Below are 26,896 nucleotides of genomic sequence, written 5' to 3' on the forward strand. Positions count from 1 at the left end.
GGGATTTCGCTGGCGACATGAACCAATCGCCCAGAAATAGATTTTTCCTTACGTCAACAAAATCCCTTTTCTGGGCTCAAGTTTCGTGTCGCTGCGCGAAATCGTACCAGAGAAATAGCACAAGATTGTAAAGAATAAAATCAAATAGACAAAAGGGGTCTCAATAAAAGAAAACATAAAATAAAGAAATATAATTGCTAATAGATATACATATACACAATGATACAAAAATAGAAATATTACTTAAATTTAACTTAATGCTAATAATATTTCTTAATTTAACTTAAATTTAACATATATACAGGGCTTACATGGAATATATGTTGAAACAATCAGTATCTGTGTATAGATATTATGTACAAAGAACTTAAAGCAATTATAACAATAAATTGAATAGAACAAACTTCAATAATAACATAAAAAACAAAGGGAATGTATATGACTTAATATACAAAACCCGTAACCATTGTACATACGATGTGTTCCCCTAGCATAAAAATAAGGGGATCACATCAAAAGAGATCATTATATACAATCAATTGTGAGTGACCCTAGCAAAAAAATAAGGGGCACCCCACTATACCATCACAAGAAGGCAGGCTAAGACTCAAGGTAAACGTAGATGAACATGGCATGTATAGACGAACTGTTGGGTGAGATAGGTAGAAAGGAGGACTGGATCTTCTACTAAAGATTAAAGCCAGAAGTCGGGGAAACTATGTTACCCGCCGCAACTGCTGAAAATTTCAGAGCTTCCAAGGACTTTAAGTAATGACGCTTAAATACTGTCGGCGATTTCCAACCAGTATATTTTTTCAACTCATCGAAATTCATGTGTTGGAAATAGTTAATTGAGGTGGCTACTGCCCTGACATCATGTGCTTTAGGGAAGGAGTCAGGATTGGCTTGCTTAATAAAGTACAGGATCTGCTGCCTGATGCCTTTAATAGATAAAGTACCACCTTTTTCTCTCTTAAAGAGAGGACCCGATGAGGATGAGGAGGTCCTGGACAGAAAGGCTCGTAAGGTCGATACTGGGCAAAGAGAAATATCTTGTGGAAGGGGTACAACCTTCCATGGTTCCCACCTCATCAAAGGATCTTCATTCTTTGCTATAAAACTACGTTCCGGAGAAAGTAGCACTTCCCCTGTGGGAAGAAATTCAACATGATCCGGATCCCTGGATAATGCCGACAGTTCTGAAATTCTAGCTCCTGAAGCCAAGCTTAATAAAAATAGAGTTTTTCTTAAGAGCATTATAAATGAACATGTGTCATTATCAGTTTTCTGAAGCCAGCTTTAGAACATCATTTAAGAACCATGATACTGACGTAGGCCTTACAGAAGGTCTAAGTCTAGCACAAGCCTTGGGAATAGACGAGAAGTAGGAGTCTGTCAAGTCTATGCTGAAACCAAATTGAAAAATCTTTTTCAAGGCTGACTTGTTTGTCGTAATAGTGCTAGCTGCTAAGCCTTTTTCAAATAAATATCTGAAAAAGGATATAGCTGAATTGATTGTCATGATTCTAATATCTGATTCTCTCAGGAAGGTTGCTAACTTTTTGACTGCAGCATCATACTGCCTCAAAGTTGAATCTCTTTTATCAGATTCCAAGAAGAGAATATTTTGAGGATCAATATTCGCATCTCTTTTAGCCGCAAACTTCATGAAGTCCATAAAGTTAGGGTTTTGAGAATTCCTGAGGAAGCGAACACAGTCTTCGTTTGTACTGACTGGGAGAGCCTGGGATTGGGAATTCGAAGAGGACGAAGACCCAGTTCTAGAATGAGAGGGTACCAATTGCTCTTCGGCCAGTCTGGGGCTACTAGAGCCACTTGACCCTTGAACGTCCTGAGTTTGTTCAGCACCTTCAGGAGAAGATTCACTGGAGGGAAGACATAAATCTTCTCCCAGTTGTTCCAGTCTAGGGCCAGGGCGTCCGTGGCATAGGCCAGAGGGTCCAGGTTGGGGGCCACATAACATGGGAGTTTGTGGTTCGCTTGGGATGCGAAGAGATCCACTTGCAGACCTGGAACTCTCTGAAGAATCCACTGGAACGACTGTTGTCCAGTGACCATTCCGATTCCAGAGGAACTGATCGGGATAGAGCATCTGCTATGACGTTTCTCACTCCAGCTATATGAGTGGAGGAGAGGTGCCAACTGAACTTGTCCGCCAGGGAGAAGATGGCTACCATGACATGATTTAGATGACGTGATTTGGAGCCTCCCCTGTTTATACAATGGACTACCACTGCGCTGTCTAAGACTAGCTTTATGTGGGAGTTCTTTGGCGGACGTAACCTTTTTAGAGTCAAGCCCAACACCGCCATTGCTTCCAGTACGTTTATGTGAAGCTGACGGAACTGGGGTGACCAAGTTCCTTGAACCTTCTTGAACTGAGAATATCCTCCCCAACCGCTTAACGAAGCGTCTGTGTGGATGGTAATCCCCGGAGGAGGAAACTGAAGGGGTACTGATATTGACAAGTTCTTGACTTTTGCCCAAGGGCGTAGACGATTCCGTAGAATCTGAGGGACTGAGGATAATTTGTCCCTGGACCTGACATTTGCTCGTGAGCGCCAGATTCTGGTTAGGTCTTTCAGTTTGGCTTTCATCAAGATGTTTGTCACTGATGCAAACTGGAGTGAACCCAGAATCCTTTCCTGGGTTCTCCTTGAAGCGAGTTTGTGTCTTAGAAATTGCTTTACTGACTTCGCTATTTCTTTCCTCTTGGCTGATGGAATCGACAGAGTATGGGAGGATAGATTCCATTGAATGCCCAGCCACTGAAAGTTGATTCCGGAGTGAGTCTTGATTTGGTCCTGTTTATCTTGAAGCCTAGATATTCCAGGAACCGGATTGCTTTCAGTGTTGCTTTGTGACATTCCTCGACTGTGTGAGCCCAAATTAGCCAATCGTCGAGATACGCTACTACCATAATCCCTTGCGATCTTAGTTGTTGGACGACTACTTCCGCCAACTTCGTGAACACCCTGGTGCTACGTTGAGACCGAAGGGAACTACCTTGAAGGAGAATGCCTGATCTCCTATCTTGAAGCCCAGATACGGGCGAAAGTGTCTTTGCAATAGGGATATGATAGTATGCGTCTGTAAGATCGATAGAGGTGGTGACGGCCCCACGGGGAAGCAAGGTCCGCACCTGCGAGATGGTGAGCATCTTGAACTTGTCGCAGCGAATGGCCAAGTTTTAAACGGGACAAGTCTAAGATTACCCTTCTTTTTTGTGAGCCTTTCTTTGGAACGCTGAACAAGCGCCCTTGAAACTTTAATTTGTTGACTCTCGCTATTGCTCCTTTCTGAAGGAGGTCCTCCGCATACTCCGTCAATTCTTTGGATGGAAGTTGGCGGAAAGGTCTGGGTGGGGGCGGATTCGCCACCCAACTCCAACCCAGGCCTTTCGACACAATGCTTTGTGCCCATTTGCTGAATCCCCACCGGTGGCGGAAGAGAAACAGCCTCCCTCCTACCTGGAAGTCCTCATTGATGTTGGTAGCCTCCGCGGCCTCCCCTGAAGTGTTTTCCTCTATTAAGGGACCCTCCCGATCCTCTCTGACGAAAGGATCGCTTACCTCTGCCTCCCTTACCCGAGCGGTCATACTTCTGAAAGGCCTGGCCTTCGACACTTGGGTTGAAGGCTGGGGAGACAGCGTAAGAGGTGGAAGGTTGAGGCTGGGGGGAAATCACATAAATAGGCTGTGATTGGGCCTTGGAGGTAGAGGGTTGGGGCTGCCTGCACCAACGGAACAGCCGAAACAGGCTGGGCAAACCGTTGCTGTTTCTTTTGGTAAGGCTGGAAACGTCTGGGTTTCTTCTGAGCCTTACCCCTGACAGCTTGATCTTGGCGTCTCTTTGCAGTGAGACCCCAACGATCCTTAAGGCTTTGGTTAAGCCTCGTAGCCTCTGCCTGGACCTCCTTCACCATTGCATCTGGGAAGAGGTCTGCTCCCCAGATGTTTGATGAAAGCAACTTATTCGGTTCATGCCGAATAGTTGCTTCTTGGAGGACATGCTTCCGACAGTTTGTTCTGGCTGTGGCGAACTCGAACATGTCAGACTGCACCGTTTGAGTCAGTGACTTGGTGATTAGCTTGAACAGTGGCTCGGAACCATAAGAAATGGTAGCCACCTCAGTCATGGCCATGGTGTTGAGAGACCTGGCCAGCCTAGACTTGGCATCGAATTCTGCCTGAATGAGGCTATCTGGGAGTCTAGGCAGCTTCTCACCAAACTGCTCCATAGCACAGTCTGGTTTGAGTTTACCCGCAGAAAAAGTGTTGGGCAGGTCTTCCCACAATTCTCCGGTTGAGGGAAGTAAAGGAGATGTAGGGTCCGCTTCCTTTAGCTGCGGTAACGAGTCCCCCTTTTGGGCCGCTGGAATAGTGACCGTAGCAATCTTTGTAAGGAAAGGAAGCGGAGTACCCTCTTCCATTGTGAAGATTGTGAATGGACTCTTAAAAGGCTGTATTTTAGTGTTTGAACAATCCATGTCCTCTAAGCACCTGAGCCATTCTCTTTGAGCCTGGTCACGTGAATAGAGGACTGTCTCTTTAGGGACCTTATCATCTCGCGTCATGGCAGCGGCGGTGAGCCTGGCGTAGCCGATGAACGGCGGTTGGAGATCTTCCGGGTAGAACTCGAAGTCCTCAATCCTTCGAGTTCCACACTCCGGGATAGAAATAAGCCCGTCTTGGAAGGGGGCGTATGACGCCACTCTCCAGGGATTGTTCATGCTGAACGGAGGCAGAGAGTCATATGGTGGCAACTGAGCTATCCCTGTGCCGAAAGGTGGGGGAGTAGCTAGCGGAGCTTGGCTTAGTCCGGCGATAATGTTATCCTGGGAGTTGATCCTATCAGACAACCGGGAGAACATCTGTTCCATACTGTTCTTGAGAGACCCAACCAGATCCCCCATGTGTTGCAACAGGCCAGCATTGGGATCCAAAGCCGGAGCTGCTGCGGAGGTGGATCGGGTAGCTCTGAACAGGAACCAAAGGAAGTGGAGAAACGGTTGACTCCGCTGGAGTGTGTGATCTCTCCTTGGAGGATCTACTCCTTGAGGATTTGGAGCCGGACCCAGAAGCTCTAGACCTCTCTGCTCCGGGGTTTGTAGCCGGAGACTTGCGAGATGTCGAAACCGACGACGTCTTTTTAGACGACGACGACGTCTTACTCAAGTTTTAACCACCGTTTGTCCTTTGACCTTAGGTCTAACAGAAGCATCAGGAGAAGTATAAAGTTCGGCTCCTGTAAAGCCTTGGAAGGAAGCTGGAGAGTTTACAGGAGTAGAAGATCCAGTGGCGCCCAAGGGAAGCCCTTGGGCGTCCAACGTACTCACCTCGACCAACAGGTCGTCAACACCTACCATCGGTTCAATGTTTAAGTCCAGTGTCGCGACTTCCGACGAGATGTCTTGGCCTGGATCAGTCAACGAAGCGGCGAGCTGCTGCTGAATTAGCGCAATATGTCGGGGCCGCCTCTGCTGGGTCGACGTAGCCCCGTTGACTTGCCGCCGGGGAAGATCAGGACCGCCAACCTCTTTTCAAGTATGTAGGGCTGACCCTTGGCGGCGTTCTTCCCAAAACCACCGACCCAGGCCCGCAGGGTTGCCGCAGTGCGGTGGTTCTCTAACAGCCGGAGCCTGGAAGAGAGGGTATTTGTTAGTATTTTAAGATTAAACTTAAAATTAAAGCTTAAGTAAAAGGTTAACTTAAAATTATAGGGGATGCGAGATCCCATATAAACTTAGCTTAAGTTTAAGATAAGATTAAAATTAAACTTAAGAACTATACACTTGTAGGGATTGGCTAACGGAGTTGGAAATACTTACCCCGTCTAAGAGCTGGCTCACCAGATCATAGCAAATTGTGCAGGTCTCGTGAAACCAAACTTGGAGGTTCCCGTGCGGAGTCGCGCATGGAGCATGGGACCGGCAGACTTCATGCCCACAGGGGTCCTGGAGCATGGCATTGCATCCCGGATGCTCACAGTTGGTGGTCTGTAAGTGAAAAGACACATGAGCATCCTAAAAGATATCACTTACAGGCTAAAGGTTAAAAGAACTCCGCTGCATGCCGGAGCGCGAAAAATTTCGGGCATAACCCCTCCCTTACCGCCTGAATAGGCCTATAAACCACGGAGAGATCCGGTGTGAGCATGCAATGGAGGGAAGGTTTAATGTAGCTTAAATTAAACTTAATATAGTTTAAATTAAATACTAATCTTAAACCTATAAACATGGGACGTACCGGACTAAGTCCGGTACGTGGCGGAGCGTGTCGCGATATCAGCGCGACGGAGTGGTTAGTAGAGACCAACTGTATGCCGCAATCCGTCCGTCAGGGTGAACTAGCACCTTTCCACGTGGATGCCGGAGCTCCGGTAGATAAAGAGCCCCAGTAAGGTGGGAAAGGGCGAGAGGGCAAACAGACTCGCGCTAGCAACGGAGCGACGGAGTAACGACGGAGGGGGGGAAAGGCCAGTCCCCCCCCCCCTTAGCCATCCGAACGTACCGGGAAGCGGAGAGGTCAAGTCCAGTCTGGGACTGTCCCGTCCCCCTACTCCCTCCGCCTAGGGGGAGAGGGAGGCAGGCTCGGGGTATGTGGAGCGAGCGTGGGCAGAACCAACCCTCCCCCCGGCCCTATGGTAGAGCGGGAGGAGGGAAAGATGACTGGACAGGCGTCTGGCTGCTCTGTGATCACGTAGTGACCACGGAGCGGTAACAAGAGATACAATGAAACAATAAAGCCTAGGATACACACCGACTGATCAGAGAGATGCCCTATAGAGAAGCAACCGAACTGAAGAGCGGAAGCATATGGGACCAATAGGACATAACCTAGGCTAGGTAAAGCCAGACGCCGTACACTAACGTAAACATAATACATAATACATAATTAAACAAAATCACTAAACGTAAAGAAAGAAAATAAAACAGTAGGAGAAAAAATCCAGGAGTGTACGACTAACCCGAAAGAAAGTCTACCACTCAAAGCTAGCCGGGGCCGATACTAAGAGCTGTGGCTAGGGTCTGGATGGAAGATGCCTACGCAAGGTGAAAAAAACATGCATGCATGACATAAAAAAACAAAAACCCCCGTAGGGCCCTGCTTACCCTTAATATAAATAGGATAACTAATAACAGAGCGTAATAAAGTAAGGAAGGTTCTGGGTATGGAAGACCAAGAACGAACCCGCCACGAGGCAGAACCATGCTGCCATGCTTCGACCTAGAGCTCGTATTTATACCTAAAAAACGGCAAATACTGACTCAAGGCCGGAAAAAACCAAATAGCAATAAACACTGATTACTTAACTTAGCTGCTGCAATGGCTGTACGCTCCATGATGAATAAATCCAGTAAAAAAGGGCAGGGCAAAAACACAGAGCAAAAAAGGGCACGTGTATACGTAGTGCGCTAACTGAAAAGGATGGCCACCAGAGGCGCAGCAGTCGGCAGCCATGGGATGGAGTAGTAGTAGTTGCTGCCCACTCTGTGGGGTCGCTCCCCTCTTGTGGGGATTTTGTAGTGGGAGATTTCTATTGGCAAGTGGTTCGTGGTAGTGGTCTCACTCGCCATAGTGTTCATACCGACACCTCTTGGAGGGTGAGCGAGTCAGTTGTACTGACCTTTTCTTTATTTTATTTATTCTCTGGTATGTGTTAGTACATTTACCTTAGAAATAATGGATTAAAGGATATTTCGCGCAGCGACACGAACTGAGCCCAGAAATACAAAGTGTAAAAAGTCCGTGTATAATTTTGAAGACTTTACAGAAAGCTTTCGAACCCTTCCCTGGGTTCATCTTCAGTCCAAAAACCCAGGGAAGGGTTCGAAAGCTTTTTGTAAAGTCTTCAAAATTATAGACGGACTTTTTACACTTTGTATTATTGTGGACCCTTTAGAACATTTTTGGGCTCAAGCCGTGTCACCGGTGAAATGTCTCGTTAGCCATATTTCTAATATATAAAACTAATGGCTAAATATACTAGAGAATAAACCAAAGGGACTGACTGAGGTTACTACCCTCAGGCGAGCACTTTTGTAAAATAAAAATGTCGTGTATAAACCATGGGGCGAGTAATACAGCCAACCCGTTTCCTTCACCCCACAGAATGATCCTCGTCAACAATCCCCAACATACGAGGTGCCGTTATACAGGCCGCCTCCCCGCAACCAACACCCTCCTCCCGAGCGCCATCTACAACATCTTAAGTTAGCACAGCGACCTGGTAGCACGAGATTTTTATATCTGTGTATTATTTCAACTTTTTGTCGCTTTATTGTGATTCAACGATGGCAGCTTCCGTCCCATCTAAGTTGAGTACTCAGAACATGCTTTGATTTACTTTTTGTTTTAGGTGGTAGATCGCCGTTTTTAAGAAGTTTAAGCTCGTTTTTACCGACGCTTCACGTTGCGTTATCGTGGTCTTCGTCCGCATGGCGACCGTTGTTTACGCTTGGGCGATATTTCTACCTAATTTTGTAATTTATGATCTTTATGCGCTTGGTTTTCTGAGGAGTGTCTTCCTTGCTAGTAAATTTTGGTAATATCGAACCTTAGGGCTAGGATCGAGTGTTATTCGTTCCGTTATTTTCGATATTTTGATATATATATATATATATATATATGTATTTATACGTAAGGAAGATACTCTTTGATTTCCAAGTTTAGGGAGTTCTAGTACTCCTTTATTTAGCATTTAGTCAAACCCTTTTTCTTTTAGTTAGAGCTTTTTCACAAGGTAAATTCACCTTTTACCTTTCGTGTTTAGGCCTAGCACCTAGGTTAGGTTGCGCTCTGAACCCCGCGTGGTGGCATATCTGTGCTGTTTTTAAGCGTAGGCTATATGTTGGATTTTTAGCTCTTGTCTCTGAGATTTCGATCCCAGGCGATTCAAAATTTAATCATATTAGAGCTATAGGGGTTCTAATTAGAGTAACCTAGCGTAGGTTATTTAGGCTAGCCTATCCTAGTAGGCTACTTCTTGTTCGCCGTCTTTCTTTCAGTCTGTCCTCTTTTGACTTTCCATCAACGGTCGATTAGCTGTTGGGAAACAGCGTCTGATCTTTAATTATAACCTAATAGGCTTGCTTTTAGGCTAGATCCTGCGGCCGTTTGATGGAGTAGGTTTCATATTAGTTCATAGAACTGATTACTACTAGTTAATCTTTAGATGGAGAGACAGTTAGAAGGGAGGCGGATGAGAAGTGGGGAACGTTTGCAGTGTTAACTTTTGGGTCTCGAGTTGAGTTGGTTGTCTTCATAGAATATCGTTTCTTTATCTCCGACCGCCGGACTCCGGGGGGGCAGAGTGAGAAACAATTATTTTTCTATTTACATCTTTCATCCCCTCTCCGTTCTATTTAGACGTGAAGGATCACAAGATTGATGTTTTGACAACCAGTTCCTCACGGTTCGACTCATTTTGTTTTCATTTCAAACGTGACTGGCTCCTTCCTTCGTATCCCGGTAGTTCCGGGATACCAGTAGGGAAGGGTAGGTCTTCTCCCCACAAGGAGTTATGTTTTTATAGTATACATAGACCAAATTTGACGTTAAGTTCCTGCTGATGTTCAAATCGTGGTAGGTCCGGAGAACTGGACCCGGATACGTTTGAATTTCATAGGGAATTGGTTGAATTACGTATACGATCGTCTGCTAATTCATTCGGGATAGTGGTAGGTCTAGTACTAGGCCCGGATACCATCCTGCTGGATTGGCATCTCTGACATTCATTTATCTTTAGCTCTAACTGTAGTAATTTTATCCGGTCGGTGGTAGGTCTATTAATATAGGCCCGGATACCGTTAGGATGATGAAATTTATATTGTTTAGCATGTTTTATAATTATTTCATTTTGTTTTACACCGTTTTTTCTAGACGTTGGCAGGTCCTGAAAAACGGACCCGGATATCGTGCGGAAATAACGGTGGTTCATTTATTGTGTTTATCTTTTACCCATGTCCTCTTTATTATGAAATTCTGTAGTCCGGCGATGCCGGATTACTATTTTAATAGAGGCACACTGCGGTTTAAGAGATATTATATGTGTTTTCCGAGTTTCCTTCCCTCCTGACTATTTTTGTTGGCCTATCATTCCGGCGATGCCGGAATTTGAGTGGAGGGAGAGTGAGGATTCTCAAGAAAATTGTAAATTTATATCATCCAAAATTTTCCGGGGGGTACCCCTGGAAAATTACTGTTATAGTTTAACACGATGATTGGTGAATACTCATATGTAAATATCTCTTACAGATGTTACAGTGTGCTGAAGTGGGCTGTTCCGCTATGCTACAACAGCCGTGCGGACATGTAGAGTGTCGCACTCACGCGGCATGTGCAGTACAAGTTTTGCAAGAGACGGTCTGGCATTATGAGAGATGCCAGGTCTGCTATGACCTCTACGCACAGATCACTGATGACTCGGTAAGTAGACATATAATCTGTGCTTACTGTTCTCTGTTTTATTAGATGAATGGTTTACTATACATCTGAAGTATTTTTACCTGCGTCTGATCAAGGATTCTCTTCCAGGCCCCTAAAGAGGTGAAAGATACGGCACTCGCCACCTTGAAGATTTGGGTAGGTGGCTTTGGAAGAAATGTAGGGAAAGCTAGGCCCTATATTCTTTCCCGGGAGCTGCGGTTCCGTCATCTACCCTAATTCGAAGACTTCGGCTGTAGCGGAAGAAGTCGCGGCGCCATATCTTCAAGATATAAATGAAGAATACCATAGTTTAGAACCTTTAGAGGGACCCGAGGCAGAAGTAGTAGCGGAAGTCGGCGGCTTGCACTTATCGTCTGAGCCGATGCAGACGGAGCAGGTAGGTGAGGCAGTAGCTAGTCCTTCTCCTTCAATCTCCTCCTCTGACTTCCCTCCTTTTCCTTCTCTTACTCCTTCTCCAGTCGCCTCTCGTGTCCCCTCTCGGACCCCGCCAGGGTTCGAGGGTTTTGGGAACGTTGATGTAACTAAGGCAGCGTCTGTTCGGCCTAAGGTGAAGACCGTGAAGACTAAACAGCTGCCTGCGAAAGTGAAGTCCGGCACCTCGGCCCCTTCTGCCGCGGACTCCAACTCGAAGAGTAGATCTAGCCGAAGCGGCAGCAAGGACAAGTCCTCACGTAGGACTAAGGAGAAGCTTGCTACTCCTTCTCCGGCTCCTTCACCGGCTTCTACCCCGATAGCTGCTGCTATCCTTAGTCCGGCGCCAATTCCGTCACCGACTTTCCCGTCTACATCAGGGAAGTACCGGTTAACTTAGAGGTTCTGACTTCCCTTCTAATACAGAAAGTTAGTCAAGAAGTTTCCTCTCAAGTAGCTAGGGATATGGCAGCTCTTTCAGGCAAACTGGAATCGCACATGTCTCGTACGGACCAGTCAGTATCAGAGCTGTCAGGGATAGTGAGCCAACATCAGTTAATGATGGCTCAGACAGGTGGAAACCCACAGCTTTTCTCGGTCTTGCCTAATGCGGCCAATCTACCTCCCTTTGAAGCAGGCAATCCGTGGCGTTTAGCTTTTGGAGCTGTTTTGCGTGATGGTAAGCTCACTATCGAAGGGTGCGGGACACGCCCGTTAGAAGATTTTGAGTTTCACCCGACAGATTTACAATCTCCTTTCTTAGGCTATGCAAGGTTGACTAAGGAAGCTCTTGTAAGGGAAGATAAGGTTCCGGCTGAGACTCTTATCTTTCCAAGAGAAGCGGCTCAGTCAGCTTGGCTTAGGATTATGAAGGAGATGGAGTGTGTCAACACTAAGATCACTCCATTTAAAGGGAAAATACACACTTTCATTATCCCAAAAGATTACCCGCTGCCTTGCACCACGAAGATCGCCGAGCTGACCCTGAAAGCTGCGGAAGAAGACAAGCCTCTTCCACAATTGAAAGAGACAGACTTGACGTCTTTGTTGATGCCCGAAGATCCTACATACTGGCATCAAACTCCGGAAACGTTCCATAAAGGGAAGTTGGAAACAGATTGTGCTTCGACACAATTTAATGAGAGACTCCTTAAACTACCTGAGCATCTCATTAAGGCCGAGTTTGAAGCAAGGTGTAGGCTGAGTCGGTCCCTTCACTCAGTCACTTCTGCGGAGATGATTGCTTCCACCTATCCGACTGCTCCGGAATTTCAGGTCCTTACCAAGTCATTGTTAGGCACAGTTCAACACGACTTGTTTGATTTCGCTGTGGCGCGAAGAGCCTGCCGGAAGTTTGTCCTAAGACCAGCAACGATCAGACATGAGCCTAATAAGCTCATTAGATCTTCAATATGGGGACCTTTCCTCTTTCCGGAGGATTTAGTAGCTCAGGTTACTCAAGAGGCAGTGAGAGCCAATCAATCACTGGCAACCAGATGGGCTCTTAAGTTCAAGCGTCCAGCAGATCCTTCCACGGCAGGCGGTCAGAAGGCCAAGAAGCCAAGAAGTTTCAACAGAGAAGGTTTCAAAGATCTCCTGCGGTGAACCAACCTTCCACTTCCATGCCTACACCACAACAATCATACATGTGGGTACAGACACCAGCACCACAGTCTAATCAACCCTTACTTCCATCACCGGCCTACAACCAGACTTATGAGGCTCATACTTCCTTTCAGAGGTATGCTCCTAGAGGAACTAGAGGACGTGGTACCTCCAGACGGGTCGGCGGAGGAGGGGGAAGGCTCGCAAGAGCCAGACCCTACAGAGGAGGTAGAGGTTCAAGACCAGCTGCCAACCAATGAGACAGCCAAGGTAGGTGGGAGATTAGCTCTATTCAAGCACACACACCTGGGCACACAGTGTCATATCGAAAGGTCTGGGATGGAGGTGGAAGAAGGGACCACCTCCCCCATACAAGTTTTTTCAAGACCGGACACCAGATCTAGTAGCTTTCACTCAGGAACTACTCCAGAAAAGGGCAATAAAAAGAGTCAGGAACATCAAATTTCAAGGCAGACTATTTTCAGTCCCCAAGAAGGGCACAGACAAGAGGAGGGTGATTCTAGATCTTTCACGGCTCAATTCCAGTATAGTATGCGACAAGTTTCGCATGCTAACCGTGACCCAAGTGAGAACCTTACTTCCCCGTGGAGCCGTCACCACCTCTATAGATCTTACCGATGCTTATTATCATGTGCCCATAGCAAGGAACTTGTCCCCTTACCTAGGGTTCAGATTAGGAAGAGAAGCTTACTCCTTCCGAGTCATGCCGTTCGGCCTCAATATTGCTCCCAGGATTTTCACCAAGTTGGCGGACGTGGTAGTCCAAGAACTTCGGAGTCAGGGAATTCTATTGGCTGCATACCTGGACGATTGGATAATTTGGGCTTCCAACAAAGAGCAATGTCTGGAATCAACCCACAAAGTCATGAGATTTCTAGAAAATTTAGGTTTTCAGATAAATCTTCAAAAGTCAAGACTAGTCCCCAGCTCCAAGTTCCAATGGTTGGGACTACAGTGGGACCTCCAGACACACAGGTTTTCAGTTCCTTGGGAGAAGTGCAAAGAGATTGCGAAAGCCACAAGGCAGTTTATAAGAAACAAACTAGCATCGAGACGGGCCCAGGAAAGGATTCTAGGCTCCCTACAGTTTGTAGCAGTGACCCAACCGGTACTGAAAGCCAGACTAAAAGACTTCAACAGAATTTGGAGAAGTCGAGCCAATATAGGCTTAAGAGACAAGTTATCAAGAATTCCCCAGCTCTTACGCAAGAGTCTAAAACCTTGGTCTACAGCCAAGAGTTTAGCAAAGACAGTACCACTTCAGTATCCTCAACCGGATCTGGTGGTTCATACAGACGCATCCCAAAGCGGATGGGGAGGCCATTCCCCTACTCAAAAGTTTCAGGGAAAATGGTCCAAGTCCTTCCAAAGATTCCATATAAATGTGTTAGAAGCCATGGCAGTTTTCCTTACTCTCAAAAGAATGAATCCAAAGAAAGGAATACATATCAGGTTAGTCCTCGACAGTGCAGTAATTGTTCACTGCATCAACAGAAGGGGCTCCAAGTCCAAGTTCGTAAATCATGTGATGATTGCGATCTTCTCTCGAGCACAGAAACGTCGCTGGCACCTATCAGCCACACATCTAGCAGGAGCCAGGAACGTAGTGGCAGATGCTCTGTCAAGGACATCCCATTGGGAGTCGGAATGGACACTGGACGCACAGTCGTTTCAATGGGTGTCCAAGCAGGTCCCGGGTCTCCAAGTGGACCTTTTTGCCACGGAGTCAAATCATCATCTTCGATGCTATGTGGCTCCCAACCTGGACCCTCTGGCATTTGCCACAGACGCATTGTCGCTGGATTGGAATCTTTGGAAGAAAATTTATTTATTTCCACCAGTCAATCTCCTGATGGAAGTCCTTCACAAGCTCAGGACATATCGAGGGAAAGTAGCCTTGATAGCCCCCTGGTGGCCGAAGAGCAACTGGTTCCCTCTAATACGGGAATTGAAGCTCCGTCCCAGACGGATCCCCAATCCAATACTGTCACAAATAGTACAAACCAAGAAAGTATACGCTTCCTCAAACAGTCTGCAAGCCCTAACTTTATGGAGTTTATGAAGATGGCAGCTCTTCATGACTCTGGAATTGATCCGGAAAATATTACATTCCTGGAATCTGATAAAAGAGATTCTACTCTTAGACAGTATGACTCTGCTCTTAAGAGGTTGGTTAAATTTGTGAAAGAAAAGGAAGTGCAGGTTATGACAACCAATCTAGCAATTTCATTTTTTAAAGAATTGTTTGATCAAGGCTTAGCTCCTGGTACTATTACGACTATGAAATCTGCCCTTAAAAAGATTTTCCTGGTAGGGTTTGGGATAGATTTAACTAGTTCCTATTTCTCCTCTATCCCTAGAGCTTGCGCAAGGCTGAGACCTATACATAGGCCTCTGTCTGTTTCCTGGTCTCTAAATGAAGTTTTGAGACTGGCCTCCAGTATTGATAATGAATCCTGTCAGTATTTAACCCTACTTAGGAAAACTCTATTTTTATTAAGTTTAGCCTCAGGAGCAAGAATTTCTGAACTGTCGGCCTTGTCTAGAGATCCAGGCCATATAGATTTCCAACCTAATGGTAATGTTTTACTTTCACCAGACAAAACCTTCTTAGCCAAAATGAAAGTCCACAAGATAGATGGACTCCTTGGTCAATAGTTCCTCTCCCTCAAGACGCTTCTCTCTGTCCAGTTCAATCTCTCAAATCTTATTTAGATAGAACGTCATTTAAGTCCTCAGGCCCCTTATTCATGAGAGAAAAAGGAGGAACAATTACTATGAGAGGTATCAAACAACAAATTCTTTACTTTATTAAACAGGCAGATCCTGACTCATTTCCCCTGGTTCATGATGTCCGGGCAATTGCTACCTCTATTAACTATTTTCAGCATATGAATTTTGAAGGTTTGAAAATGTACACTGGGTGGAAATCTTCGACAGTTTTCAAACGCCACTACCTTAAATCTCTTAATGCACTTAAGTTCCCTGCCGTGGCTGCAGGAAGTATTGTAGTTCCTGAAAACTCTTAACTTCCTCTTTCTTTGACACCTTCTTTTTTATTTCCCACTTGCCTGCCTCACCTAGTTGTTCAACCCTGCTTTCCTCTCCCTCGGGCCTTCAACAGGCACGGGTGGGGAGTTTTGTATTAGCTTGTTGTTTTAAGAGATCCTTTGGTACCAAGTACTGCTGTATTGTTATAATTTTGTATTACCTTAGACTTTACAGGTGAAAACTCCTGTAGCTGTACATAAATTCATTTTTTGAATTCTCTCATTTTGTTAAGTTGAGAAAGGTCTTTTGTTAACAATACAAGTTTTTTGTATATTGGGGTTTATATATATTAAAATTCTTTTTTATATTTAAATGGTTTAGTTCTCCTTCCTTGTTACAGTATTTTCTTTAATTTTCAGCTTGCCCCATTTCTCTGGTACGATTTCACCGGTGACACGGCTTGAGCCCAAAAAAGGGATTTTGACGGAGGAAAAATCTATTTTTGGGTGAGGAGCCGTGTCGCCCGGTGAACCCCACCCCTTAGTAATGTATTGATCTCCCACACCGGTGGTGGTACAAGCTGAGGGTTGCTAACTCTAGATGTTGTAGATGGCGCTCGGGAGGAGGGTGTTGGTTGCGGGGAGGCGGCCTGTATAACGGCACCTCGTATGTTGGGGATTGTTGACGAGGATCATTCTGTGGGGTTGAAGGAAACGTGGCTGTATTACTCGCCCCTGGTTTATACACGACATTTTTATTTTACAAAAGTGCTCGCCTGAGGGTAGTAACCTCAGTCAGTCCCTTTGGTTTATTCTCTAGTATATTTAGCATTAGTTTTATATATTAGAAATGGCTAACGAGACATTTCACCGGGCGACACGGCTCCTCACCCAAAAATAGATTTTTCCTCCGTCAAAATCCCTTATTATTGTTGTTGTTGTTGTTGTTGTTGACATTAAGTTTTTCCAGTGTAAACAAAACTTAACTAGTAACATATTCTCCATGACAAACTAATTGTCTGAACTCTGTAACATTGATCTCGATCAAATTTTAAGTGGAAAAATTTAGAAACTAGATGCATGAGCAATAGTTATAAAGTAAATGTCGGGTATCTTTTTTATACCATTATGTACAGTATCAAATTCCATCTTGATGGGCCTTGCTGAACCTTTGTCAAAATAAGAAGTACTCTATGTATATGTTTTACAAGATAATATTATGATGTATTGATTTTAACTTTAAAATTATACTACAGATTCCACATATATTTAATTGCTTGGTACAGAGTATTAGTATGTACTTATGTTACCCGAAAAATGAGGTGTTTGTATATTGACCAACAGTTTGTAAACATTCTGCTGGAGATATTTGATCTTCTACGTGTTGCATTGAAAGAGTTTTACCTACAAGGAAGCAGATTGATTTTCAAGGAACTTTTTGTTTTTAGGAATATAAATGTATTACTGTACATGATATGTTTTGAGAATTTTCTTGCCATCAGATATTTTTTATCATTGTTTGTACATAGCTTGGGATTTATTATTACTTACCGAGAACTGAGAATTTCCTTGCCATCAGATATTTTTTATCATTGTACATAGCTCGAGATTTATTATTACGTACTTACTTTATTGTTTGCTTTTCTTTTTAAGGTGTTTCTATAGGTATTAGGTTATATTTTTCTTCCCAAAGGTTTGGTAAAACATCTTATTAATAAGTTAGTATTTTCATCAATAGATCAGTAGGAGGAGAGTGGCTAACAGCAGAGGTAGAGGGCCTTCATAGAGCGTACACTGCTACTGGGTTAAGATGTGGAACTCTCCATCATTTCTACCTAACAGCAAGAAATTACATTGGTTAGCAATTTACATACTTCATGTTATAAATCTCAAGTTTTTAAACTGTGAAGATTGGTACATAATCACATGGAAGATTATTAAACCTTTAAAGATTTTTTAAACCTTCTCAATTTTAACAGGTACTAGCTCAGCATCCACAACTGTTGGAGCAAGAACCAAAGGTCGTGCACCAGAGCCACCACCCCAGTTCCAGTTTGTTACAACAAATAGTTCTCAAGCAACTTTGTATTTAGCACAGTGGGGTGATGGGGGTTGCCCCATTACTCATTTTGCTGTGCAGTATCGGAAGGATGGTACTCAACACTGGACCACAGGTACAGTACTTACATTAAATTTTCTATAAGGCACTGGCAATTCTTTCGTCTACCTTATGTTTATTAGTCAATACAGTACTCTGTCAAGTTTCCTCTTGTCATTGATTCGTTTTAAAATTGACATTGCTTAAAATAACTATAGCTGTAAGCCATTTAGAAACTAAGGCATGAGAAAAGAAGCTAGAATGATTAAGTGATTAGATAGCTAGGCCATATCTGTACAAATTGTAAGATTAGAACCTTTTATCAGATTACATAAAAATCATGCAAAATTGATGCTGACACTGTAATAAGAAATAATTTTTTCAAGCGTCTTGTAAGGGTATTTTTCAGTAATAATATTAGAAATATAAAGAATAAGGAAGATGCTTGTGCCTTCGGGATATTTATGACATGATGCTTGTGGTATGTAGTGTTTACCGCTAGTTCATTCAAGATTTTTGGCTCTTTATTATGGGTAATTACATATCTTAACCCTAGCTTGCATAAACTCTGAACATGTTGATTCCAGATATAATATAATTGAATTCTAGATGCATGCTTAAATTCTGTATGAATAACTCTTATTATTCCTATTCAGTTGGGAGTGAGATACCACCGAGTCGAACCTTTGCTGTAACAGGCCTGGAAGCTCGAGGCCAGTATCAGCTGAGAGTCACTGCTCATAATTCTGCAGGCAGTACACCATTTCAGTATTTAGTCACTACTCCTGGGAGGAGTGGAACTGGTAAGAATTTTTTCCTAATATTGCATTAAGAAGTAATACTTAATATTAGGTTGAAAAAGAAGTTGGCATACACTTTGTAGAAGTAGAGGAAAACTTTTGTCTCAGTAGTACTACTGTAACTTGAATTTTAATAGCAAATTCACTTTGCTACAGGCTCTAGTATTACAGTAAATGAAGGAGTCTGGGGTAGTGCTACATCAACATCACCTGTGTGGCGTGATCCCAGAGTCTTGGTGCCTGCTGCAGTATCTGCTATGGCACTCTTGCTCACAATAACCACTGTTTGTGTTTGTCTTAGGAAACGTAAGTACAGTATTTAACTTTGTGACTTTTAAAGAAATATTGTATTCCTTTATCCAAATTTATCTTTATCATTACATTAGGTAACTAAACTTATTATTGAATAGTTGTATGTGTATTTTACATTTCCACGGTAAATTTTAAATGCATTCATAATCATTACGTATATAATTCTATTGAAAATCATATTGACAGATATATATCACTCATATTGACAGATATATATCTCTAGTTGAATTGCAAATTAAGACTTTAATTATATTGAGATAAAAAAAGTACAACATGTAAATATTTTGCTGATGTTCTTAGAATTGTAGTAACAGATGGAATTAAAAACTCCTGTTGGTCCTAATTACAATGATGCTGTTCTGTTTCCTCAAAGCTAAAGAAGAGAGACATTTTTAGCCAGTTTAAATAAAGTGGTAACAGAGACTGCATCTACTGTCAACAATTACGAGGGTGGTATATGCAAAATATATTGAGAATGAACAAACGTGCAGGGTTGAAATAGAAAATTAAAATAAACTTTTGATTTATATGAAACTTAAGTAATAAATGTTAAATGAACCGGCATGTGTCTCCCTAAAATACATGTTGATCCTATAGTACCAATTTTTAAATTTTCCCCTCCATAACAAGGTGTAGTTGTTGGATTTCTGTCATTTACCTTCATTTTCTTGTTCATTTCTTTATTTACCTAATTGATATTTGGAAATGGTGTTCTTACCCATATATTTAAAAAATATCATCATCCAAGGCCAGTCACGTTCCTCCTTAGCTGTTGGCTATGCTATTGAGGTAAGAATTCAACCATTTTTGCTTTTCCACTGTAAGGCTTTTTAAAGCCCTCAGTTTAGAATATTACATACTGTTGTCATTGCTCTTGATGATGATGTATCACAGAATTTCGTATGTTTGTGGCTTTCCACAAATCTAAAGATATTTATTGCACATGTGTTCATTTATAAAGCAGTTACTGTTACTACCTGCTTTTCAGCGCTACTTAGTCCACATACAAATGCAGCTATCCACTCCAACCTTCCTCCTTTATGTCCAGTAGTCTTGTTTCTCTGGCATGTCCATCTTGTTCTCGAGATGACTGTTAACATTTGTTTTCATCTTGTATAAATAACCATCAACACACCAATTAACGTGTAATTAAAATGTTCCTATAAAATGATCATTGTTTTCATCAACAGCAACATGCTAGGCAATAAAAGGCACTCACCTAGGTGTTCAGCAAAATTCTTTAAAAAAAATGGAAGTTTGTGTGTACAGTGTGTGTGTCAGGTTCTCCATGTAAAAAGAAAGAAAGTAGATCAAGTGATCATTTACTCTTGTCTTTTTACCTAAATACTGTGCAGCTAGTTAAATGCAGACATAGCTGTATACATACCAGTCAACTATTTTGAAGGGTGTATTAGCATTAATTACTATACTGTATCCTCTGCATGGGGTGCATCAACACAGAATCTTCAAATCTTCCACTTGCTTTTCTCTATGTAGCATGGTTAAGGAGGCTTTCCTAGTTGCCACACAATCATTTGATTGAGTGGCAGTGTGACTTGTATTTCTTCTGTCTTATCTCCTTATAGGTAAATACGTATTCAATCACTTTTGGTCCTGTTTGTCCACTATGTGTGTTGAACTAAATTGCTCATGATGACATCCTGGAGTATACCCTCAAGTTAGAACGTGTATTGGGTCTTAAATGTCCATGCAGCCTTCACCCTGAAATCAGCAGCTTAGTACTGCCTTGGATTTCTGGTTTGTCCTGAGATGTTGTCTGCCCTTCCTGCCTTAATGATATTTCCTTCTATCCATAGGAACTTACTGGAGAATGTTTTCTTCTTGGACTTCACACATGTCATTGAGCTCTCCCAGGACTAAAAACATAGATTTCATCCTCGGACCCCTCGGGAGATCTTTGTTTCCAGATGCAGCAGGTATATCAAGCACATGGGTAAACTGTTGTCCGCAGTGGCCATTTCAGATCTCTCATCAACCTGAAATGGAATGATAAACATATCTTTTATGTGACCGTTATTCACTCTGTTCTTATGGCTGTTTGATGTAATATATGTCATTTTGCTCACAGTCATTCAGTGAGTGCACACTTGTCTCACTGACTTCAACAACACAATGATATTTATCTTGTGGGGTGCACATCCTCTTCACTATCAGTTCTATCTTTTTGTACACTCACTCAGTGCACTTATGTCTCCCTCTCATCTCCCTGCACTTTTGATTTACCTCTAGACAGGTGTAACAAAGTAGAGTTGATTGATGTTTCTAAAGCACCATCAGCTTTGTCAATGTTATTGCAGAAGGCACTTTATGAACCTCGATTACTATAAATCTCTCTGCCTGCCAACAAGGTTTACTTTTTATTGTACAGTCTGTTGAATTCTGGTGTAATATAAGTACTACTTATTCCTCTTGTTTGGTCTTTTATAACAAATGGGTTGTGCTTGAAATCTATTATATGCGAAGGGAGACCACTGAGACATGGCCACATGAGGGTCACTGGAGACCCCTTAGCTGCAAAATAATTTTGGAGAGATACTTGATGTCCCTGTAAGAAGACATCATGTTTGTATTCCAACCCAGAATTCATTCTACTTTAAATGCAGACATCAGCTTGGTATCAGTAAATGTGTCAGGTAATGCCAGGTTAAATAGCCATTAAATATATTCATGTTTCATTTTTAGTACTATTACGTACTAGCATTTTCTTTTCACTTTTAGCATACATATTACTATTTTGCATATGTTAATATGTTAAGTGTTATTTGCTATTTCTGCTAAATACTTTTATTTTTCATTGCTGAACAATAATGTTTTTATGTTATTATATGTAATGACTGTCTACAACAGTATATATATGCATTCTACATTATGATAAATTATCTACATACATAAATTTTAAAATCAAGTACTGTAGTACATAATAAGTAGTACACGATAAAGCACAGGTATTTTGTCCATGAAGCAGCATGGCTCCACGTTTCCTTATAAGACAGAAAGTTATTACGTAATAATTTTACTATTTACTGAAGTAAATACAGTATGTATTGTGAAGTAGGAGTAAAAGGACAGCTTTTTGGCCTCTATACAGTGATGTAGACCTGATAATGTAGGGATACGTATTTGTTTTGTTATGAGGCAAATATGAAGGAAAAAATGTGAGATTTTAAATAAAGTGAGATGGAAAAATACAGGTATAAGTGAGAAGAGAGACTTGCAAAGAATGGGGTATCATTCTTCTTATGATAAGATGTTCTCTGCAAACACTGCTCTTCCTTTTATGAACAGAACTTAATTGGGCGCTGCTTAAACGTCAAAATCACCCTCTAATCATTGAAAGATAAAAATGGTATAAACTTAAGTAAAGGCTAATGATGGTTTAACAATTGTACAGCTCTAACCATAGGGTCTTTTTAATACCCAATACAGTAAATGAATCACAGAATATTACCAGGTACTAAAATATTCTTGTAATTAGACACTTCCTAGGTTGTTACATTGACAGTTGTATGTGGGAAATTATCCTTTTCAGGTTATAAATGGTAACTATTGTAGTTGTAGTACACACGTATGTCTTTCAGATGGTTTCCTATTTCCTCTGTTTTGTTAAGCTACACTGTGGAAGTTACAGTGAAATTACGGGTAGGATGTGTAAAAAGATCCTGTCAGGTAGTATCATAGGGAAAAGTTGAGCATGCAAAACTTACCTACCATCTACTTATTTTGGGTGGTAATGAAAACAAAATCACTCCACAAACAAATGTCAGTAGAGTTGGCAGTTAAGCCACACTGGAGATGGCTCATAAATGAAATCATTTCAGAAAGTAACTAGTAGCTAAGCCTTAAAGCCTAACTGGTGATGACATAAACGAAATAATTTAAGGAAACAACTAATTAACTGAAGATAATAACTATGCAAAACTTAAAGAGTAGGTAAAATAAATTCATTGAAACAAACACAACCTAACAAAACTGTTATGAACTAAAATGTGGAGACATAGGGCTGTATTACTGACATGTATATTTTGCAATTTACAGGGCCTTCAAGCAGTGCTCCTCAGAAGGAAATGCCAGATTCAGTGACCACTAAAGGGTCAGATGAAAAGACAGCAATGCAAGCAAGAGATGAATCGGTTTACACAACTGTTCGGAGGCCACCCCCTGCGCCTCCTCAACCTACACCAGAACTAAGGGATAATACAGGTGCAGTACCAAATTCCTGCTTATTAGATACCTCTTTTATTTATTTATTTATTTCATGTACTAGTTATTTACAATGAGAAAAGGTTGGAAAGTATTACTGTACTTCAGGGACAGGTATTCTAGTTTGTATCCCATATCAACTAATGATTTATATAAATAAATTATGAGAGTATAATGTAACTATTGAAGGCATTTGAGTATAATTTATATGGGAAATCTTTGCATGAATAAAAAAAATGACTAATGCCATTAAGTAAAAAACACAGAAGGCACTCCCCACATATTTTGTATTCACATCTAATTAATAAGGTATGTGACTTTTATTGAAAAAAGAGATTTTTATTTTTTATGGCTTAATTGTGATCACATCAACTTCTTTTTATTCAACTACCACCATAATTTTCCCCCCCCCATAGTGATCATTACATATAACTCTCTTATCCCTGTTGACATGTAGTTCCTCACTGGACAAGTGGGTTCCATACTCAACTCTCAATCTGGTAGCCCGAGTTGACTTCCTGTGACTGCCAGAGAGGAATCAGAGGAATGTATTTCTGGTGATTAGAAATTAATTTCTCGATATAATGTGGTTCAGATCCCACAATAAGCTGTAGGTCACGCTGCTAAGAAACCAATTGGTTCCTAACCATGTAAAGAAATCTAATCCTTTGGGCCAGCCCTAGGAGAACTGTTGATCAGCTCATTGGTCTGGTAAAACTAAGATATACATATCTTAACCTGTCAGCATGTAGTGGTGCACTCAAGTGCTGACACAAATTGTTATTAATACATCTTAATTTTTTTCAATGGTCAATATTTTCTCATTAGTTTATATCTTACACTGTTGACGATGCAGTGCTGTTGCATCCTTCACCATATTTTTGTGGTGCTTTCTTCTCTCTTTTTGTTTAGTTGCTCCTCTTCTCTTCATGAACCTAACACAGCCAACTCTTCTACATTATTTTTCGTTGAGCCAATCTTCCATGCCATTTCTGCCCTTTCTTGTCACATCTATACTCTGTTTTTTTCCATCTGTCCACCCGCCGTTGGTGTTTGCATATGGTAACACTGCGTCATGGGCTTTAGATAGTTACATTCAGCTTACATTCAACAATAATAACAATATCCTATTTTGAATATCAACGGTGTAATTCGCATACAGTAAATTATTAAAACACTTTTCATTTGCAAATGTACACCCAGATATCCTTTTATTTACCTAAAACTTAGACATAGCTTAACTATTTAAAGCCCGGGACGCAGTTTTACCATGCGAAAACACCACAACCGGATGGACAGGTGGAAAAAATCAGAGCATAGATGTAAATTTCTCTGATCTTGTTTCTTTCACTAGCATGATTTTTATTTTCAGATCACCTTTATATGTACTAGCTACCTTCTCCTTGGGATTAGATTAATTTAAATGTTTCTTTTCAAAGACTGTTGTCCTTTTTTTGTAAGAAATACAAGAAATAATTTGTTGTGAACATACAGTTCAGTGGTGTGCCTTTATATTCATAAGGCCTTGTCCAACTATGTGCTAAAAATTATAGTAACTATAATTCTTATTATGTACTAAAAATTAACTGCTTTACTAAACATATATATAGAAAATTAAAAGTTACTACTAAACCTTTTTCGACCTGCCACTTTTGTAGTACAGTACTGTCCATTACACAAAAGATTGCAGTGTCTGTGACATTCATTGACCATAAATATAAATGATGGGCTTATGGTATACTAAACAAAATTAAATTTATTCATGAGAAGTATTTCTCATGTGTTCTTCCATAATGTTACATTTTGTATAACCAAGTATACTTCTTAGTGCTGTAGGAAACTTTACATCATTAATGATTCTCTAGATTGCTGATGCCTTTTAATCCTCTCCCTCTGTAGTTTGAATATTTAATTCGTATGTCCATTTTATAACCAGATTATACATTAATATCTAATAATGAATCTGATCCTGTTTTATTTTAAACATATTAGGGGATATTTTTTTTACATAACTGGAATTCATTTTTGTTTAGACTAAAGGTAAATATGTTTCCTGTTCCTTTAAAGTGAAGCATGAATCATCACTTCTTTGATGAACGAAATCCATCTCTTAGACAATATATAGCATTTCTCACAATTATACTTTTATGAAATAGATCACACTCATGTTCATTTCTCCATACAGATTACAGTGAAGAGGAGCTGTATCCATACGCCACTGCCACATTCCAGTTGGGGCGAGGGAGTCCTCCTCCCCCTGCCCCACCCTCCCCACCTAATCATCAAAGGGGACAAAAGGCCTTTACAGCTTTAGTCTACCAAGCTCCCTCCCTCCATGATGTTGATTCACCAAATCTAGTAAGTTGCTAAATTTTTAACTGCATGATAAAATGTTTCTCATATCTTGTACATATAAAATATTGCTGTCTTACATGAGGTTATTCATGGCAGTTGAGTTTTTAATGAGTACAGAAAGAGGCTTCTTTTTAATTTTATAGTAGTTTGCTTCATCTTAGGTTCCCTATTTGAGTTTTGTTTTTTTTGTCATTTATGTGTAAAGTCTTATTATCAAATTGCATAAAAGCAGATTTAATTTACTGTACATATTCTATAGTTCCTCTTGAAATTTTTTTTTATACATTAGTTAATAATTCAGTTATCACATTATAGAACTTGATTCAGCAGTAAAGCCAATTGGTAATTAAATTTTCATGGTCAGCATCTCGAGGAATATTTTCTTTGCATAAATTTCATAATTTGATGAAGCTTCAGTAGTACGTATATACAATTCCAGTCCTTGTTAGTGATGTTAAACGATTCCACATTCTTTAATTTTAGCATTTTTTTTAATAGAAACCCTTGTGAGACTTTCTTGTGGCACTTTTAATGTAGAAAAAACAGATGATAAGGATGTTAGTTTTCTAGTCTTTATGGTTTTTTGAAAAACATTATCATTCAAAAATGAAGAATATATTGTGCATAAACAATGCCTTAATTGAGTGCCTATCCCTGTGTTACACTGGTACGTTTGCTGAAATTCATCATATATTTTTATGAAAGCCAAATAATTTACTGTATACATACTGGATCACTGCAAGTTTAGCATTCATAACAATAATACCTTCAGTGAAAACATCATAATTTTTTTTCTGTTTTTGCATTTATTATGCTATAATTTGAGATACAGCATTTCAAAGGCCTTCATGTCTTTAGTTGTTTTTTGCATTAATTGGGATGAAGATTTCAAAATCAACACAGTCTATATTTAATGTTTTTGTATTGCCTAAAAATATTGGTTTTCCAGCCTTCAACACCTGTATTCAAGTAAATAGTTTTTATTTGGTTTTATAAAATACGTTAGGACATTTCATAATTCTGCATACCTGCAGTGCTTTTTTGCTCTAAATCTAGAATTATATCCATTTTTATAATGCACTAACCAGATCTTTTAACACCCCTGGTACTGCATCAGACTGAAAGGGAGTCAAGGGCCCCTCGAGGGTTTCCTTACGAAGGGTCAGAAACAGAAGACTATGGTACTTCAATAGATGCCGCAAGTGATGTACGTCAACCTGCCCCACATCATAGGAGGCCGTCCACGGCACCACCATTGCAGCGGACCAGTAGCGGTCTTTGCCCACTTCCATTCAACCTTTTACCCTCTTGACATTTGGCCTGTTTTTTTTGCATTCTTATCTTGCCCGTATTCTTTGCTTACTATTATTAATATGTCTTAACACAATTCGACTTATAACTTCAAATTCCGCTATAAACGAATTTCATTTTCAACAAAAGTACTTTTTGTTTTATTTTTTCCCTTATAATTTATAACAATATTCATGCAAGTGAACATTATTAGGGGATTTTGATGAGGAAAAGGCTAATTGGAGGGGTTGCTGTGGTAGTGTTTAACACTCACCCCAGGTCTTTATACCGACACCTTTTTATATAGGTGAGCGAGTCAGA

The 26,896-nt window shown here is 41.2% G+C and overlaps 1 protein-coding gene across 1 annotated transcript in view; it reads left to right on the plus strand.

Annotated features, from left to right (window-relative positions):
- LOC135226644 (cell adhesion molecule Dscam2-like) overlaps window positions 1-26,597 on the plus strand; it is a 643,310-nt gene extending 616,713 nt beyond the window's left edge. The window contains 7 exon segments of the mRNA XM_064266357.1: window positions 17,238-17,356; window positions 17,479-17,673; window positions 18,254-18,400; window positions 18,554-18,703; window positions 22,766-22,930; window positions 25,116-25,288; window positions 26,391-26,597. Coding sequence (XP_064122427.1) covers window positions 17,238-17,356; window positions 17,479-17,673; window positions 18,254-18,400; window positions 18,554-18,703; window positions 22,766-22,930; window positions 25,116-25,288; window positions 26,391-26,597 — 1,156 coding nt within the window.
- The last annotated feature ends 299 nt before the right edge of the window (window positions 26,598-26,896 follow it).

This window comes from Macrobrachium nipponense, chromosome 15 (genome assembly GCF_015104395.2).
Source record: "Macrobrachium nipponense isolate FS-2020 chromosome 15, ASM1510439v2, whole genome shotgun sequence".
Lineage (NCBI taxonomy): Eukaryota > Metazoa > Arthropoda > Malacostraca > Decapoda > Palaemonidae > Macrobrachium > Macrobrachium nipponense.